At 44.8% G+C, this 20,071-nt stretch overlaps 1 protein-coding gene across 3 annotated transcripts in view; it reads right to left on the reverse strand.

Moving 5' to 3' along the window:
* The window catches only part of ERG (ETS transcription factor ERG), a 405,992-nt gene that overhangs the window by 51,530 nt on the left and 334,391 nt on the right, over positions 1–20,071 (reverse strand). For all 3 annotated transcript variants that reach the window (XM_030202231.1, XM_030202229.1, XM_030202230.1), the window contains one exon: positions 3,780–3,931. In XM_030202231.1, coding sequence (XP_030058091.1) covers positions 3,780–3,931 — 152 coding nt within the window. The remainder of the gene's footprint in view (positions 1–3,779; positions 3,932–20,071) is intronic.

Here is a 20,071-nt window from a genome sequence, read left to right on the forward strand (position 1 = left end):
GACTTTCTTTTAGGAAGCTAGCCAAACCTCTTTTTAAACCCCGCTAAGCTAACTGCCTTTACCACATTCTTTGGCAATGAATTCCAGAGTTTAATTACACGTTGAGTAAAGAAATATTTTTTCCAATTCGTTTTAAATTTACTACTTTGTAGCTTCAATGCGTGCCCCCTAGTCCTAGTATTTTTGAAAAGAATAAACAAGAAATTCACGTCTACCCATTCCACTCCACACAGTAATTTATATACCTCTATCATATCTCCCCTCAGCCATATTTTCTCCAAGCTGAAGGTCCCAAGTCGTTTCAGCCTTTCCTCATAGGGAAGTCATCCCATCCCCTTTATCATTTTCGCCGCCCTTCTCTGTATCTTTTCTAATTTCACTATATCTTTTTTGAGATGCGGTGACCAGAATTGCACACATATTTTAAATAGATGTGAATTATTTTCCATTAAAATGTTACTTCCATGAAAAGCAAGTGCAAAAGTCCATGGGCACTTCATACTCATTTTCCCTTTGAAAATCAACTACAAGGTTTGTACCTGTGGACTACAGACCTATGGAAAGAGTTTGAGAATTGCTCTCATTTAAATCTAACATGGGAAGTATTGTTTCATCGGTTAGAGTACTAATTTGTTCTAAATTTTAAATCATTGTGTCATTGGGAGGGGCTGGTTATAGGGACTCCCTGTATTCGTACAGAGATGTTTTCACCTAGTAAAGGGCTACCAAAACAGACATCATGCTATGGGAATCAGGTGCTTAACAATCAGACTTACTATTTATAAGTACAATTAAAAAAAACCACTAATTAGGTTGAAACTTGGAAGCATTTAACATACTTTTTTCCTGTGCCTACATCAAAAGAAAAAGATGGCATGTGGGAACTTGCTCCTTTTATTTTGTGGATTGCAGTGGTATATTATAAACATTCACTTGCATTTTTCATTACTACTATTTCACTGAGAGGTATTGAATAGAAAATAAATTTCTTTTTTCTACCTTTGTTGTCTGGCCATTTTATTTTTCTTATTGTGTTGGTCCCAGTTTTTGGTTTCTGCTTTCCTCTTCTCTTAACTGTTTTGCCAGAGTCTCCTTGTTCATTTGGCACTTCCTTTCTCTTTATGTCCATCTTCTCTCTGCATCCCTATCTATCTGACCCAGCATTACCCCCTGTCTTCCCGTCATGTTGAGCATCTCCCATCTCTGTGTTCCTATTCTTGCCCTGTCCAATATGAACCTTCTGTGTCCTGCCACATGACAGCATCTCTCCCTCTCTCTTCCCTCCCCTGCTCTCCCCATTGGTCCAGCAAGTATTCCCTGGCTCCTGTCTCTCTTTTGCAGAGTCAGCACTTCTTCCTCTTCCTTCTTTCCCCACAGGTCCTGACACCTTTCTTGTGCTTCCAATCCCCCCCCTCCCAAGTCCAGCACCTCATTCCCTCTCTGTGCCCCCTTCTCTTTCTCATTCCCCTCACTGAATCTCTTCCACGCCTATAATTTTTTACGTGCGGGCCAAAAAAGGGGGTGGAGAAATAGGAGGGTCATGGGTCATTACTTGAAATTTAGGGGTTTTCCTTTACTAACATATCTGTGACAATAAGGCATGCAAATGAGTAGAATACCAGCACATATGTGCATATCTGTGTGCATAGGTGTGTAAATGCAAAAATATGCCAAAGCGTTATTCTGTAAATTTGCACATATCTTAGATAGGGGCCCTTTTACTAAGCCATGGTAAAAAGTGGCCTGTGGTAGTGTAGGTGTCTGTATTGGGTGCATGCCAGGCCAGTATTTACCGCATCTGCAAGAAAGGGCTTTTTTAATGGGACGGGAAAAGGGCCTGCGGTAAAAATGAAAACAGCATGCGCCCAAAACTGGCCTGAGCCCTTAACAACACCCATTGATTTAGCACAATGACCGGTCAGTGAGCACCAGTAGCGTAGCTATGTGGGGCCACGGGGGCCTGGGGTCCCCCGCCAGCAAAGGTAGTTGACGGCGGCGGTGGAGGAGGGTTGGCGGCGGGAGAGGGGGTCGAGAGGGGCGGCGGCAGGACATCAGACTCAGAGAAACAGAAGCCTGCGCGGCCGTGTTGCTGATTTGCAAGGGCAGGCTTCTACATGGAATGTTGCTAGTGGAATAGCAACATTCCATGTAGAATCTCAAATAGTAGCAACAGAATCTCAATAGTAGCAACATTCCATCTAGAATCTCAAATAGGGAAAGGGAAATGGGACTTGATATGCCGCCTTTCTGAGGTTTTTGCAACTGCATTCAAAGTGGTTTACATATATTCAGGTACTTATTTTGTACCAGGAGCAATGGAGGGTTAAGTGACTTGCCCAGAGTCACAAGGAGCTGCAGTAGGAATCAAACTCAGTTCCCCAGGATCAAAGTCCACTGCACTAACCACTAGGCTACTCCTCCACTAACTACAGAATTCACCTGAAGCACGCCTAAGTTGGATGCCAGCTTTTAGCACGCATAGGCACGATGCCCTAAAGTTAGGTTCTCCCTTTATGAAATAGCACATAGGGCTAGATTTTATACATGGTGACTGAAAAATCCACATGGAATGAATTTCCGCCCTAAGTGTATTCCTTAAGCAGCACCAAGATTTAGGTGCGGTATATAGAATATGCTTAGTTGATATCCCAGCAACTAGAACTATGTGTATCCAAATACACCAAGGGAAATGTGATGAAAATACTGGCGCGTAGATTTAGGTGCAGAGGGCCATATTCTATAACAGTGCATGTAAATTTTGGAACGCCCATGAAACACCCATTTCCCTGCCCATAACCACACCCCTTTTTAAACTCTGCCAAGCTAACCGCCTTCACCACGTTCTCCGGTAACGAATTCCAGAGTTTAATTACGCATTGGGTGAAGAAAACTTTTCTCCGATTTGTTTGAAGTTTACTACACTGTAGTTTCATCGCATGCCCCCTAGTCCTAGTATTTTTGGAAAGCGTGAACAGACGCTTCACATCCACCTGTTCCACTCCACTCATTATTTTATATACCTCTATCATGTCTCCCCTCAGCCGTCTCTTCTCCAAGCTGAAAAGCCCTAGCCTCCTTAGTCTTTCTTCATAGGGAAGTCGTCCCATCCTCGCTATCATTTTAGTTGCCCTTCGCTGCTGTGAATATTCATGAGATATTTATGAGATAGATTTGCATGCAGTGGAGGCAATGCATGCAAATCTCTCTCATGAATATTCATAGTGGGTATCCTGAAAACCTGACTGGCTGGGGTGCCTCCAGGACCAGGTTGGGGAACCACTGCTATATACTATTGAACACCCTCTAAGCAACTATAAATAGGCACATTGGTATGGAATTGGCCTAATGACATCTTGGGCGTTACAATTATGGCCTTCCACATACTACTACTACTTAACATTTCTAAAGCGCTACTAGAGTTATGCAGCGCTGTACAATTTAACATAGAGGGACGGTCCCTGCTCAAAGACCTTACAATCTAAGAGACAAATGAGCGGTCAGTCCGATAGGGGCGGTCAAAATAGGGCAGTCTGGATTTACTGAACGGTAAGAGTTAGGTAGACCTCATGTCTACTGCCACCCCTGCCATCCACATCCGTACATTCTTGTCACGTCATATTACAGTAACATTAAGATAGAACATACTGTGCAGTGCTGGGACCTCGGCATTTTCTCACACTTCCATTGTGACATATAATACAAGAGAATGGGCAAATACTTTGTGCTATCATCCTGAATGATTCATAAGTAATTTTTATTAGTATTTGTTCGCTGCTAACCTGCTGGAACAATGACTCTTCGCTCGTTGGTTGTCATATTTGGAGGTGGGACATGCTTCTCCTCCATGTAGCTGCCATAGTTCACACCAACGTTGTCCGAGCCGCTCACCATCTTTCCTCCCTTCCCCACGCTGCAGTCATCTGGAGAGTTTCTAGAAAAGAAGTGAGTTTGATTTGAAATCTCTCATCTGCATGCCATATTAAAATGCTATCTTTACACCATTAAAAAGTAATAGATGCCACCTTGCTCACAGATGACCTGCCATTTGTAGGGATGTGCATTCATTTTGAAATGAAATGGAAAAACCCAGCAAAGCAGGAGAAATACAACACGATGATGGGAGAATCCTTGAGATCCTGCGAGGGCCTACTAAGAGTGAGAAGGACCAGAAGTCAGTCTCTGGTGAAGAGAAGAGCCAGTCCCATACTCCTTATTCAGGATAATGTCTTCAGTGGGTTAGTTTTGCGCGGTACCCGGTCAAAATAACCCCAACAAAAAAAGTTCCAAACAAAAAGAGCTCCCGACATAATAGTCCCTGACATAACAGCCACTGTCAAAACGGCCTGCCCACAATATAACCCTTGACAAGTTACCCCCCCCCCCCCCGACAAATGGGCCCGATCAGGCTGCCCAGAATATGGGACTGCATTTTTTTCCTAATAATCTTACCTTGCCAATCAGGATAAGCTTGGTAAGACTGTCTTAACTGCAAGTAAAATTATTTAAATTGTGACCAATCACCTCAGGAATACTTTTTTCACTGGTAGAAACTTTGCATGACGTCATTTGTATGCAAATGGATCTCATGCAAATTGACTTTGTGCGGTTTGGGGCTGGCTTTGGGCGTGACAAATTTTTTTCCATCTGGCAACACTGATCATCTCACACCAGGCTCAAACAGTTTGTTGTGCAGGACGTCAGACTCAGAACGAAGCCCTGCGCGGGATCGGAAAGAAGAGGACCTTGCCTGGCGGGGATTGGGGTCCCCCGCCAGCAAAGGTAGGTGACGGCGGCGGGGGCGGATTGGCGGCGGGAGGGGGGTCGAGAGGGTCGTCGGCAGGGGGGTCAATCTTGGTGGTGGGGGGGTTCGGCAATGATGGGGGGGCAAAGTTGATGGCGGGGGGTCTGCAATGGTGGGGGGGTTGGCAATGGCGGGGCGGTTGGCGGCACCAGGGGGGGGCTAAAATGTGCCCCCTCACCTCAGCTCTGGACCCCCCTCCCACCGAAGTCTGGCTACGCCCCTGCTACTAACATAGATATAATGCTAAAGATTTTCTACAATACGGCTTATCATATCTGAGGGACCAAGAGCAGATATATGATGGGAACAAGATGTGTGGTACAGAGTCAGTTGGGATAATTTGATGGTTAGCTAATCTCAAGGCAAGTTCTTTGTATATTCCACCATCTATACTGGTTTGTCATTGTCCCCATCACATAAGAGCATAAGTATCACCTTACTGCGAAAGATTGAAAGTCCATCAAGTCCATTATCCTGTTTCCAACAACGACCAATCCATGCCCCAGGACCTGGCAAGATCCCAAATGAATAAAACAGATTTTATGCTGCTTATTCCAGCTATACGCAGTGGTGTGCTGGAGCAGGCTCTCACAGGCTTGGAAGAGCCGGTTGTTAAGTTTTTAAGAATTTTGGGAGCCGGTTGTTAAAGTAGGGCCCTCCATGGCTACTTTAACAACTGGCTCCCAAAATGTGGGCTTGGGCCCCCTGCTGAATTCTCTTTTACTTTGCTGGTGGGGATGCTGAGCCCCGCCAGCCAAGTAAATAGACTGCTGCTGCTCCCCGCTCCTTGTTTCCAGCTCTGAGCAGCAGGCTGGGACTTCTCCAGCATGTGTGAGAAGTTTCAGCATGCTGCTCAGAGCAAGACGTTGGGAGTGGTGGCAGTCCATTTATTGGCTGCCAGCAAAGGTATGCCTAGCGTACCCGCACGAAGGGAGGGAGGAGAGAGAGGCAAGTGTTGCTCTCCCCCCCCCCCCCCCCCCCCCCCGGCCACCCCTGGCCCTTCCAACTGCAGAGCTGGCTACGTCCGGAGAAAGAGCCTGTTGTTAAAAATTTACCAGCACACCCCTGGCTATACGCAGTGGGTTTCTTTTATTCCCCTTTAATCCTGTAGTGAATGTATATTCATTCTAGATTCATTGCTGTTTTTGTTCACTCTTGAAAGTGTTCAAAATGTGAGTTCCACATTAATCCTGGCATAAGAAATCACAACCCTGGGAGGTCATTTCACTTCAGGATTAGCCAATTCTAGGAGCAATTTACCCTGGATGAAATGCACGTGAAAGGGGATTTGCAGTCAAATTCATCTGAAAACAAACCAAACTACTCCACATCCTGGATATTTTGTATCATTTCCTGCAAGGGTGAAAGGTATGCGAATACTTTTTCTTCCATGGACTTTGCCAGATTTTCTAAGCAATAGCGCATGTGTATATTCATGTTGACAGTTCACCTAGGAAAACTACCCACACACATTTTAAAATTCTCATTTGTCTGGGCGCTTTTTTTTTTTTTTTTGAGAAATGCATGTGTACTTTTGAAAAGGTTAAAGTAATTTTCTACAGGTGACCCACAGATACGGCTTTTAACGTAGCTCTTCCTACCTAATGTTAGTTCCAGAGCAAGAAAAGAATAAGGAGCAGAGAAAGACTAACCGATCTAGAACGGAATCCTGTGGGGGTCTTTTACTAAAGCGCACTGGCGTTTTTAGAGCACGATAAAAATAAGCCCGCGCTAAATGCTAAAGATGCCAATGTATTCCTGTGGGCGTCTTTAGCATTTAGTGTGTGCCTATTTTTAACACCTATTTTAAAAGACCCCCTGTACGAGTTAAATCAGGAGTTGTAGTGTCTTTTCCCTTAGGGCAAATATGGTAACCCTACCCATAGCTGATTAAGTGCTGAATATCGCACTTAACTAGCTATGCTTTAGCTGGCTCTGGAAACCTGGAAATGTTATGCCGGAGCCTAGACATGGCCTGGCATTGAATTTCTGAGCATAACACTGGTGGAGGTCAACAAAGCGCTGAGTGCTGCAGGCTGAATATTGACCCCATAGTAACATAACCTCTGAAATTCAGCCTCCGGCGGTCAGCATTTTTAAAATTAGACCCAGATAGTCAGGGCTAGGCCTTGTCCTACCACTGGCATTGCATGTCAGGGTATGACTGGCCAGGAACTTGCTGCCAGTACTTATGCAGGTCCAGGACTATATTCAACCAGGACCCACATAAGGGGATGTGTCAGTTTGATTTCCCTGATCTCTCCAACCTTTTCCCCCTTTCTGATCCCTTTCCAATCTCCTCAACCATGTTCTGATCTTCTGCTCTCGTCACCCCCACAACCCTGATCTGATCACTTCAACACCTTATCATATCTCCACTTCTGATCCCCTAACCAACAAGTCCCTCCCCCAAATCCAAGAGCTGTCTCTGTCTGGAAAACCCCTGAACCTCCATCACCAGCCCTACTCAGACCCCCTTTACCCCTAGGACTTACTCAGAAATGTTGCCTAGTGTTACTGGACCAGGGCAAGAGTAGTCCCCCTCCACTCTCACCCTGTCTAGCTCAGGGTTCCAAAATGGCAGTGATGACCCCTAGTGGTAGTCTTCCAGTACTACTTCAGGGGTCAGTCTTCCACAAGGGATCAGAAAGAAGGGATGGGGATAGGAGCGGGGATCAGAAAGGGGATCGGGGAGATTGGAAAAGGAGGTCAGATTGGGGAGGTGGGGGAATCGGATCAGTGACTTGGAAGTTGTGCAGGTATTGGTTGATATTCAGTGTCAGCACCCACATAGCTAAGTGGCCAAAGAAAGTATAGCCTTCTGTACAGTCATAGCTATGCAGGCAGCAGCTCTAAATATGGCCCATGCTTTCCTAAGTGTCAGTTCCTCTCTTACCCACTTCCGTACCGCCCCAGCACTGCCCGGATTTGGTTTGTGTGGTTTAAGCCAATATTTATTTTATTTGTTACATTTGTATCCCACATTTTCCCACACATTTGTAGGCTCAATGTGGCTTACATAATATCGTGAAGGCATTCGCCAAGTCCGGTATGGGAATAGTACAAAATGTTATAGTGGGATAGGGAAGATAAGATTCAATCAAGTTGGCTTTGAGGTAAAAGGGTTTGTCAATGTTTAATACGATCTTTGATAGTGAAATGTTGCAGGGTTGAGTCACCTAAGTTGGGTCATTCGGATATGCCTTTCCGAATAGGTGAGTCTTTAATAATTTTCTGAATTTTAGGTGATCATAAGTTGTTTTCACCACTTGTGGCAGTGCGTTCCACAGGCGCGTGCTTATGTAAGAGAAGTTGGACGCATGGGTTGTCTTGTATTTTAGCCCTTTGCAATTAGGGTAGTGGAGATTCAGATAAGACTGTGATGAACTGGTACTATTTCTGCTTGGGAGATTGATTAGGTCAATCATGTAACCTGGGGCTGCACCGTAGATAATCTTATGGACTAAGGTGCAGATTTTGAAAGAGATACGTTCCTTGATAGGAAGCCAGTGCAGTTTCTCACGGAGTGATGTGGCGCTTTGGAATCGTGCCTTACCAAATATCAATCAATATTCAGTGGCACTGCCCAGTTAAATGCCACTGAATAAGGACAGTTGACCCATTTAGCATGGTTTAAGTGGACAGGAGCCACCATGTTGAATATTGACCCTATAGTGGCATAATCAATGGCAGCAAATAAGACCATACTGGCCCACCTAGTCTGCCAAACAAGGGGGTTAACATTGTAATTACTGCTCTGTGCATATTATCCCCCTTCTGTGCCTTTATTTAGGGCTGTAACTGCCTGATGCCCAATTCCTGGATAGGGAATCCAGCCCTGGCCAATCATAGTAGCATAGAAATGTTGGGTATCATTAGGAAAGGGATGGAAAACAAAAATAAGGATATTATTCTGCCGTTGTATCGCTCCATGGTACGAGCGCACCTCGAGTATTGTGTTCAATTCTGGTTGCCACACCTCAAAAAAGACTAGTGGAATTGGAAAAGGTGCAGAGAAGGGCGACAAAGATGATACAGGGGATGGGACGGCTTCCCTATCAGGATAGGCTGAAGAGGCTGGGGCTCTTCAGCCTGGAGAAAAGGCGGCTGAGGGGAGATATGATAGAGGTCTATAAGATAATGAGTGGAATGGAAAGGGTCGATGTGGAGCGTCTGTTTACGCTTTCCAAAAATACTAGGACAAGGGGGCATGCGATGAAGCTGCAGTGTGGTAAATTTAAAACGAATCGGAGGAAGTTTTTCTTCACTCAACGTGTCGTTAAACTCTTGAATTCGCTGCCGGAAAAGATGGTTAAGGCGGTTAACTTAGCGGACTTCAAAAAAGGGTTGGACGGCTTCCTGGAGGAAAAAGCCATAGAATGTTATTGAATGGACGAGGGAATAATACAGTATTTCTAGGATGGACAGGACAAATTGCTTGTTCTTTTGGCCGCTGTTGGTGACAGGGTGCTGGGCTCGATGGAACCTTGGTCTGTCCTAGCATGACGATGCTTATGTACTTACAGAAACATTCTCAAATGAAAAATATCACATCCTGCAAAAGACTTCAGGGCTAATAATTCCACCTAGCAAGTAACATGCTTAAGGGCCCTTTTACTAAGCTGCGGAAGCGTCTATGCGTGCCCAATGCGTGCCAAAATGGAGTTATCGCACGGCTACCATGTGGCTCTTGTGGTAATTTCATTTTTGGCGTGCATCCGAAACGCGTGTCCAAAAAATAATTTTTATTTTTGGACGTGCATATCGGACACCCGCCAAGTTGCATTTTAATGCGTGTAGGTCATTACCACCCGGTTACCGCGTGAGTCTTTTACCGCTAGGTAATTGGCTGGCAGTAAGGTCTCAGACCCCAAAATGGACACGCGCCAATTTTGATTTTGCTGCATGTCCATTTTCGGCAAAAATGTTTTAAAAAGGCATTTTTTGCAAGCACGCTGAAAAATGGTTCTGCAAAAGCTCAAAACACGTGCCTGCAGTACCGCAGACCATTTTTCAATGCGCCTTTATTTATTTATTTGTTGCATTTGTATCCCACATTTTCCCACCTATTTGCAGGCTCAATGTGGCTTACATAGTACCGTGATGGCGATCGCCAATTCCGGTATGACAGATACAGTACAGAGTGGCAGTGTGTTAAAGTTCACGAGTGTGAAGACATTAGGTAGTATTAGTTTCATTGTGTAGCAGGGTTCAGGCGTTTAGGTTGGATCATTAGGGTATGCCTTCTTAAACAGGTTGGTTTTTATTTATTTATTGCATTTGTATCCCACATTTTCCCACCTCTTTGTAGGCTCAATGCGGTTTACAATAATCATGAATAGTGGAAATATATTAGAAATGGGACATTTAGTGTTTGCAGAAGGATATTGGGCTACATGATAGTGATAGAACATGATCAAACATGATAAAACATGATAGTATATAACAAGCAGAATTTATAAGACAGTTCTGAATATATGTGGAGGAGTTGTGTATATTCACATTGGCTAATCTTTGTGGTATGCCTTGTTAAAGGGATGGGTCTTCAGTAGTTTGCGGAAGTTCATTGGTTCGTAAGTCGTTTTTAAGTTGCGCGGCAATGCGTTCCATAACTGTGTGCTCAAGTAGGTAAAGTTTGACGCGTGCGTTAGTTTGTATTTCAGACCTTTGCAGTTAGGGAAGTGTAGATTAAGGAATGTGCGGGATGATCTTTTGGCATTCCTGGGTGGTAAGTCTATCAGGTCAGACATGTAGGCTGGTGCATCTCCGTGAATGATTTTGTGAACTAGGGAGCATATTTTGAACGTGATGTGTTCTTTAAGAGGGAGCCAGTGTAGTTTTTCTCGTAGGGGTTTAGCACTTTCATATTTTGTTTTACCGAATATGAGTCTGGCTGCAGTGTTCTGGGTTGTCTGAAGTTTCTTGATTATTTGCTCTTTACAGCCGGCATAGAGTGCATTGCAGTAGTCTAGATGACTGAGCACCATTGATTGTACCAGGTTATGGAAAACCGTCCTTGGGAAGAAAGGTCTTACTCTTTTTAATTTCCACATGGAGTGGAACACCTTCTTGGTTGTGTTTTTCACGTGGCTCTCGAGTGTTAGGTGTTGATCGATGGTAACTGCAAGAATTTTTAGGGTGTCCGAGATTGGAAGGTTCAAATTTGTTGTGTTGATGGTGGTGAATTTGTTCTTGTTATGTTGAGAAGTGAGTATTAGGCATTGGGTTTTTTCTGCATTGAGTTTCAGTCTAAATGCATCCGCCCATGAATGCATGATTTCCGGACATCTATGAGTAAAGTGCGGCACTTTTAACCCAATGGCTAGATCTACAGTTGATGAGAAAAAGTACTATTTTCTATAAAAGAGAACAGTATCTTAATAAAAGGACCCCTAAATCAGTCCGTTTTTTTTTCCGATTAAGCTCTCTTTTCTAAGTGTGCTTGGATTTCTCCTGGTTTGTCAGTACAGATGCTTACAGAAAGACATTCAAAACAAGTCCCAGGCCTACCTCCAGGAATCATTCATGACTGGGAGCTGGCTGGCAGCTCTGCACCAGAAAAGAACATGAGAAAATGAAACGGGAGCCTCAAACAGAGAAGTCAAATACTAAGTTCTTGTTCTCTCTCAGAGCATGACCAGAAATGTAATCCAATGTCATTTGCAAAGAAATTCCATGAAATTTAATCTGTAAGCCATGGCTTTTACAGCAATGAAGCAATTTTAAACAACTTACTTACTGTTATCTTCCCTTGTGATAGAGTTGCACGTTTAGGAAAACTGAAGTAATGGGCCTGACTGATTCCACTGAGCTTAATGTACTAAGACCTTGGTCTTCACTTCTGGTCCTCAAAGGCTGCTAATGGGTCAGGTTTTCAATATCCTTTATAAATATGCATGACAGAGATTTGCATGCTTACTAGTCCTATTCCCCCCAATACTCAGCCAGCGGTGGTCAGCGTTTTTTTAATATGCTGATCGTCGCTGGCTAAATTATCCCCTGATATTCAGTGCAAGGCCATGTCCAGGCACCGGCACTGAATATTGGGGGATAATTTGGGGCGGGAAGGCTACCAGAGGTAATCCGGGCCTGGCCAATATTCAGCCGGGCTACATAAGAGTTATTCGTTTATAAAAAGCCCCTGAGTCCCATATCACTCCCCCCCCCCACACACACACACCAAAGTCCCCTCTTTCCCTCCTTCCCTCCCCCCAAGCCAGGCTTACCCACATCCCTGGTAGTCCAGTGGGGTCGCTGGGGGCAGGAGCACAGACCCTTCACTCCTGCCTCTTGCAGAGCCTCTGTAAAATGGCTGCCGTGATCTCTCGCAACTTAGAAGCAACTAGCGACCGAGCACCGACACACAAACGCTGTGTATTACTTCCAATGCGCTCCACCATGCCTTGTTATCTTTTTTATTGATTCTAAAGATCTTTTTGATGTTTTTTCAGAGTGATGTTAGTAGTTATGGATCCTAGAACATCGCAGGATGTTAAATTTGTATTTTATTTTTGGTTTGTTTTAGCGATGTACAACATGTGTTTACACTGCTTTTATTTTGCATTTTAATATTTTTAAGTTACTAATATGACTTTTTTTACTTGATTTTATATGATCATTATTTTTGGATTCATATTTATGTTTTTAGATGTATTTTACGTTACATTTTTTCAGGTTCATTTGCATGCATGACATCAATTGTGCATTTAAGCTAGTATGTCACATCATGTTTGGTTTCACTGAATACACTGCGTTTTCAGATAAAGACTGATCTCAGAGTATGTAAGTGAATCCTTTTTTTTATGACTGACACCCCATTTAAGTTTTCTTTTAGTCAAGATTTGTTTCTTTTTAACACAGTGGGCATTTCTATCCCCATATTTGTAGTGCTTGCCACGTTTCAACAGCTGCACCTGCCAGGCTGATTCAAAGTTTTACTGCAGCCTCTCAGTGCTTTGTAGTTTTATTTAGGCAATCAGTTTTCACATTGGATTACATGTTTTAAGATGATGGTCTGGGAGTTCCTTCTTTTTATTTGATTCAAGCTTTTGTCTTTCATTGGTTTTTATGATTTGGATCTAATGTGGTTTTTTTTAAAATTTTGTATTTGCTGCCCCTGATGCAGCCTGTAATTCTGGCAAAACATGGCCATGTCGGGCTTTTTATGTTGAAATTTCTGGGAGATTTTAATTGATTAATAAAGGCTGTGTTTTCCATAAGGTCTGCCTTCTGTTTTTCTCTTCCATACAGGAAAAATATTACTTCTGTCCTGAATAAATCTAAACTGTACTCCACACAGGTCACCCAACAAAGCACCACACAGGAAAAAATGTTAAGACTCACCAGTGGAACAATTTGAGATTTTGCTGTTTTAAGGTAACCAGCCCCATCTGTCCAGGTCCAACACCATTGAAAAGTCGTAAAAGTGTCCCTCGTCCTGCCTGCATAAGCCCCCCCCCCCCAATTTGACAGTGCATGAGCTCTTGTGCGCATGTGCAGGGCACGTTCCCTCCTCCTTTCCAGGGCCACCGAGAGACTGGGCCAGGCCCGGGACAAGGCCGCCCCCGGGCCCCCCCCCCGCCCGAGGTCACTGGTCCCCCCTTCCACCTGCCACCGGGCCCTCTGCACTGACCTTAAATGCCTCACCTTCGAAGGCGCAGCAAGCAGCGGCAGACCACTCCTTCCTTCTGTGTCCCACCCTTGCGGAAGTTACGTCAGGCAGGGACGGGACACGGAAGGAAGGAGTGGTCTGCCGCTGCTTGCTGCACTTTTGAAGGTGAGGCGCATAAATTCAATGCCAGGGAGCGACGGAGGGCGGGCGGGCCGGACTGCGGCGGCGGCGCTGGGCCCCCCCTGGAGGCCCAGGCCCGGGGAATTTTGTCCCCCCCTGTCCCCCCCTCTCGGCGGCCCTGCTCCTTACTTCCCAATGCTCAGCACTAACACTGGGGCCCTTTTACTAAGCCGCGTAAGCATCTATGCATGCCAAAATGGAGTTACGGCCTGACTACCGCATGGCTCTTGCGGTAATTTCATTTTTGGTGTGCGTCCGAGACGCGTGTCTGAAAAATATTTTTTTTATTTTCGGGCACGCGTAACGGATGTGCACCAAGTGGCATTCGACGCACGTAGGTCATTACCGCCCGGATTCTTTACCGCTAGGTCAATGGCTGGCAGTAAGGTCTCAGACTCAAAATGGACGCGTGGCAATTTTGATTTTGCTGCACGTCCATTTTCGGCAAAAAAAGAGGCCTTTTTTACAGGCGCGCTGAAAAATGGATCGGTGCGCACCCAAAACTCGCACCTACACTACCGCAAGCCATTTTTAGCGCGCCTTTATAAAAAGACCCCAGTGTGCATAACATTTCCATGCCACTAGCGTTGAGCACAGGGAAGTTCTTTTCAGGCGCTGTTTCGGCAGCATTTTCCAGCGCTGTTTTGTAGAGCACCAGAGTTTTGAACATTGGCCTGTCAGAGTGAAGACCCCCTGCTCTGTGAGAAAGGAAGTATCCAATACTTGCTACAGTGCAACAATTGCTGGAAATCTACCAAGCCAAGTATCCTAAAAGTGCAAAACACCTCTGCAAAACCGAAAAAAAATCTTTGCTCCTGGTAAAAGACCTGTAAAACAAACATCAGCTATTTCAATGTGATACTCCTGCAACTGCCATCTGGCTCCAGTCTCTCAGGAAAAAACCAAGGCGCAGTGCCCCTCGGGGGCGTGGAGCCGCCAGTAACATGGTGCTGTGGCCCAATGAGCCTGCGGAGAGGATTCAGTAGGGTGGGCGCGGGACGGTAGGGGAATTTTCCCGCCGCGCATTGGCACCCCGCTGTGGGAGGAGAAGTGAAGCCGGGGCTTTATAATCCCTGGGGAGAGCCCAAGTGCCATCTTTGACGGAGTTTGGGCATTAGCCTGCACCCCTCCCTCCCTAATTGTAGGATAGAGCATGCAACTATTATGTCGCAGTTAGGGTGGGTGTACCCAAGCCTGATGTGAGATAAGCTAGGCAGCTGGGACAGCTGCGCTTACGGTTGAGCCCCCTTGCTAAGCGGCGGGAACTCTGGTTTACTGTTTGTATCAATCTTGCTAATGGCGGGGGACTGGGTTGGCATTTTAAAGCTGGAAAGTTTTGGTTGGCTTGGGTATAATCAGTGTACGTTTTGTTGTATTTAAATAAAGCTGCAGCCATGGTTGTTGCCACGTTCATAAAATACATTGAGTCCTGTTTTTATTTATGTCATCATGAAGTTCTTGGCAGGCACGAGAGGTCTCGGCTGCCTATGTTAGTTCATATGAGTCAGCTCTGTGGGCGCCGGTGGGTGCTGGGCATCTCCCATATTGAGAAAGCTCCTTCAGTGTGTCCAGGAAGGTAGAGCTTGTATTTGCTTAGCACCCCCAATCATTTTGACATATTGATCCAGTCCTGAGCTTACCCCACTGCATGCAGGGATTTGTAGTTTTGATTTCCTTAAGAGATGCAGAATAAAAAGTCTATACATGTAATAGGTAGTATGTGTGCTGGGGGAAGCAGTGTGGAAATGGAAAATCAGGATGAGACTCCGTTCCTTTTATCTTGCTGCACCGTATGCCTGGAATAGACTTCCTGAGCCGGTACGTCAAGCTCCATCTCTGGCCGTCTTCAAATCTAGGCTAAAAGCCCACCTTTTTGATGCTGCCTTTAACTCCTAACCCTTATTCACTTGTTCAGAACCCTTATTTTACCACCCTCATTTTAATATTCCCTTATTTCTTATTTGTCCTGTTTGTCTGTCCTAATTAGATTGTAAGCTCTGTCGAGCAGAGACTGTCTCTTCATGTTCAAGTGTACAGCGCTGCGTATGTCTAGTAGCGCTTCAGAAATGATAAGTAGTAGTAGTAGTCTTGGGATTCCGGAATCTTGCTACTCTTTGGGATTCTGCACAGAATCTTGCTACTATGGGATTCCGGAATCTTGCTACTCTTTAGGATTCTGCACAGAATCTTGCTACTCTTTGTCCTTATCCCTTATTTGTTCTGTTTGTCTGTCCTAATTAGATTGTAAGCTCTGTCGAGCAGGGACTGTCTCTTCATGTTCAAGTGTACAGCGCTGCGTATGTCTAGTAGCGCTATAGAAATGGTAAGTAGTAGTAGTAGTAGCCGTCATTTGCAATGGCATGGGAAACGTCAACGACATATCTCATGTCACTGCAGGTCATTGAAACCCAAAAGTAAGCAGAAAACTCCCTGAAATTTGTGTGTGTGTTTTTTTTTGTTTGCCACTAATTGTGCATCTTTCAGAACCAGTGCACGCTCCCTTCTGATAGTGCACAAACCATTGCTCAGGCACGTGCTATCAGGAAAAGGGTGTGCAATAGTGCAGAAAGAATACATCCTTTTCCCAAATAGCATGTCCTCTTTCAAAAGAGTGTGCACTCATTTGCCCTGATATTTAAAACTTTTTAACCAGCCAGGAACAGCTCCAGGCCGGTTAAATAGCCTTAAGCCAGCAAAGCGCTAACATTCAGTGTGAGATAGCCGGCTATCTCGGCTGAATAGTACCACTTAGCAGCTAGCCCGGTCATCGGCTATGTTATGTAATATAGCCGGTTAGCGCCAATATTCATTGGCTGACTGGCTAATTTTAGCGGCCAGATAGACCTGTATAAGTAGCAGGTCTATCTTTGGCCACTATAACTTAGCCGGTCAGCTGATGAATATCAGCTTAACCGGCTGTGAAATTCAAAGCCGGTCACCAGATGTGGCCCCAGCCTTGAATTTCCGGGTTCGCTGCCGACCGCGGGAATTAGCCGGCTCCCTCCCTTGGTGTAAATAACGGCCCCAATGATTTTGCTTCCGAGATTAAAATATGGCCAACGAAGAAGATCGAAAAGAGCATTTCCAGAAACGACTTGGGAAACAACATGAAATGAAAAATTTCTGGCCGTCCTTCCCTACCAGGCGCACCAAGACTCCAACTCATTGAAATATATGATACGGGCATAAGGCTGATATTCAAACTGTTTGTTTTGGTAAGTAGTGTTTGGGGAGTGCCGGGGATGTGGTTTTTCATTCAACCGGAGAATGCCAATGTTCATCATTAACCCTTTAAATCGGCCTGCAACAATAGCAGACCTAAGTTAACCAGATAAGTTTATCTGGGTGATATTAACCAGTAAGACATAATTGATTAAGTCCATGGAATATCCAGTTACAGTCATCCAGATGTTCTTATCTTTAATCAATCACTAGCCCACTGAATATCAGTCCTCAACTCATTGAAATGCAGATATTTATGTAGAAAAAATACTAGGAAATAGCTAAAAAAAAAAGAAAAAAAAGACGCAGCATGTCGGGCTGCTCAGCACTGTTCTCTCTAAATTGTGTGGGGGTCCTCCACCTACATTGTTGCCAGTAGAGGGTGCTGTTTTATTATCACATTTTCAATAGCGAGGGACAGACAAGCTCTGCAGGACTTCAGGGAACCTGCCTGTCCCTAGCAATTATAAACACAATATTGAAGCAGGCAGGAAAGCAGTTGAAGGACTCCTGCACAGCTTAGAGGGAACATTGCTTCTCAAGACTTCTGGTGTGCTGGGTGTGGCCAACAGCAGCTCTTGTCACTTTTAGAAAAGTCTTTTGCAGCCTCCACTTCAACCACCAGAAAATCCACAGCATGCAGCTGATTTAAGCTTGAGGGCTTAAGAACATTGTGGGTGATTTTAAAGGCACTTGCATGGGTAAAACAGTGGTTTACATGCAAAAATGGCCTCTTCTCAAATTGCCCAAGGTATATGCACATGCACCCTGTATACATAGAATGTGGCCTGACCTGGGCAGGGTGTTTCCAGGTGTGATGTTTGGTCAGGGTTTGGACTTGTCCACATATTTTATAACATATGCATGCATACAAAATAAAATGGAAACTTTGCATATGACAAATTACTGGTGCAAATGTGGGAAAATGCTTTCCATGGGATGGGATACAAAGGAAATAAAAAATCAGTGTAACTTATGCATAGACCTGCCATATGAGTTAAAGACCTAGCACTGGACAATATGATTTTTTTTCCATAATGAGACTGGACATTTTTTAAATAGATTGCTGGAGGGTAATCATAGAAATGACATAAACATTTTTCTATAATGTATAGTTTGACAGAATTTTACAAGGTTCAAGGTTGAAGGTTGACGTGTGCATCAACACATCACTAGTAAATGAATGTCGTTCAGTTTAAATATATTATGATGTCATTTAACAGTACTTTTTATGTTTTTCTTCTAGAAGAAGTTGATGAATAGCTGGTTATTGCATGTCCTGATGGTTAATAAAACTGAAAATGTCATGGAAATGTATTAATCATGCTGACACTTTCTGCTACATTTGCAGTGAGTTCTGCCTGAAGGTACAAAGAAGAACCATGACTCCACTGGTGGAGAAGGCCTATGAACTGTATTTTGGATGTAGAGTTGAAACCCTCTGTTCAGTGTGCATCGGTGACTAAAAAAGCAAATTGAATGTTAAGAATTATTAGGAAAGGAATGTAAAACAAAAATGAGAATGTTATAATGCCTTTGTATCGCTTCATGGTGCGGGTGCACCTTGAATACTGTGTGTAATTCTGGTCACCGCATCTCAAAAATGATGTGGAGGGGCATAATCGAACAGGGCGCCCAAGTTTTCCTGAGGACATCCTTGCAGGACGTCCCGGCAAAGGGGCAGGGAAACCCGTACTATCGAAACAAGATGGGCGGCCATCTTTCGTTTTGATAACACGGTCGGGGACACCCAAATCTCAATATTTAGGTCGACCTTAGAGATGGACGTCCTTAGAGATGGTCATCCCCGGTTTTCGACGATAATGGAAAGTGAGGACGTCCATCTCAGAAATGAACAAATGCAAGCCCTTTGGTCATGGGAGGAGCCAGCATTCGTAGTGCACTGGTCCCCCTGACATGCCAGGACACCAACCGGGCACACTAGGGGGCACTGCAGTGGACTTCACAAATTGCTCCCAGGTGCATAGCTCCCTTACCTTGGGTGCTGAGCCCCCCCAACCCCCCTCCAAAACCCAATACCCACAACTGTACACCACTACCATAGCCCTAAGGGGTGAAGGGGGCACCTACATGTGGGTACAGTGGGTTTGTGGTGGGTTTTGAAGGGCTCAAATTTACCACCACAAGTGTAACAGGTGGGGGGATGGGCCGGGTCCGCCTGCCTGAAGTGCACTGCACCCACTAAAACTGCTCCAGGGACCTGCATACTGCTGCGATGGACCTGAGTATGACATTTGAGGCTGGCATAGAGGCTGGCACAAAATATTTTTAAATATATTTTTTGAGGGTGGGAGGGGGTTAGTGACCACTGGGAGAGTAAGGGGAGGTCATCGCCGATTCCCTCTGGTGGTCATCTGGTCAGTTCGGGCACCTTTTTGAGGCTTAGTTGCAAGAAAAAATGGACCAAGTAAAGTCGGCCAAATGCTCTTCAGAGATGCCCTTCTTTTTTCCATTATCGGCCGAGGACGCCCATGTGCTAAGCATGCCCTAGTCCCGCCTTCGCTATGCTTCTGACACGCCCCCGGGAACTTTGGTCGTCCCCGCGATGGAAAGCAGTTGGGGACACCCAAAATCGGCTTTCGATTATGCCGATTTGGGCAACCCTGGGAGAAGGAAGCCCATATCCTGATTTGTGTCGAAAGATGGGTGCCCTTCTCTTTCAAAAATAAGCCTGATAGCGGAATTAGAAAACGTACAGAGAAGGGCTATAAAAATGATAGAGGGGATGGATGACTTTCCTATGAGGAAAGTTTAAAGAGGCTAGGGCTCTTCGGCTTGGAGAAGAGATGGCTGAGGGAAGATATGATAGAGTTCTATAAATACTGAGTGAAGGGGAACAGGCAGACATGAATCACTTATTTACTCTTTCCAAAAATACTAGGAGTAGGGGGCATGCAATGAAGCTACTAAGTAGTAAATTGAAAACAAACCAGAGAAAATATTTTTTCACTGTTCGGTTTGACCCAGTATAGCTATTCTTATTTTTTATGTTTAAATATCAAAAGGAAAAAAAAAAGCCTCAGAAACTTAACCTTCATCTCGATTCAGTAGCCCCACATTTCCCAGAGTACTATGGGGAACACTTTTGAACCACTGACGGCAGATCTGGACATGAGTTCTAATTGCTGTTAATAGTACTGAAATGGCTGCCAGCGAGGTACAAGAACTCAAATACGAGAGATGTGAGAGCACGAGCAGTCAGTTCATAAGTTCACCACGATGGAGAAGCATGACTG

Source organism: Microcaecilia unicolor, chromosome 4 (assembly GCF_901765095.1).
Source record: "Microcaecilia unicolor chromosome 4, aMicUni1.1, whole genome shotgun sequence".
In the NCBI taxonomy this organism is placed as follows: domain Eukaryota; kingdom Metazoa; phylum Chordata; class Amphibia; order Gymnophiona; family Siphonopidae; genus Microcaecilia; species Microcaecilia unicolor.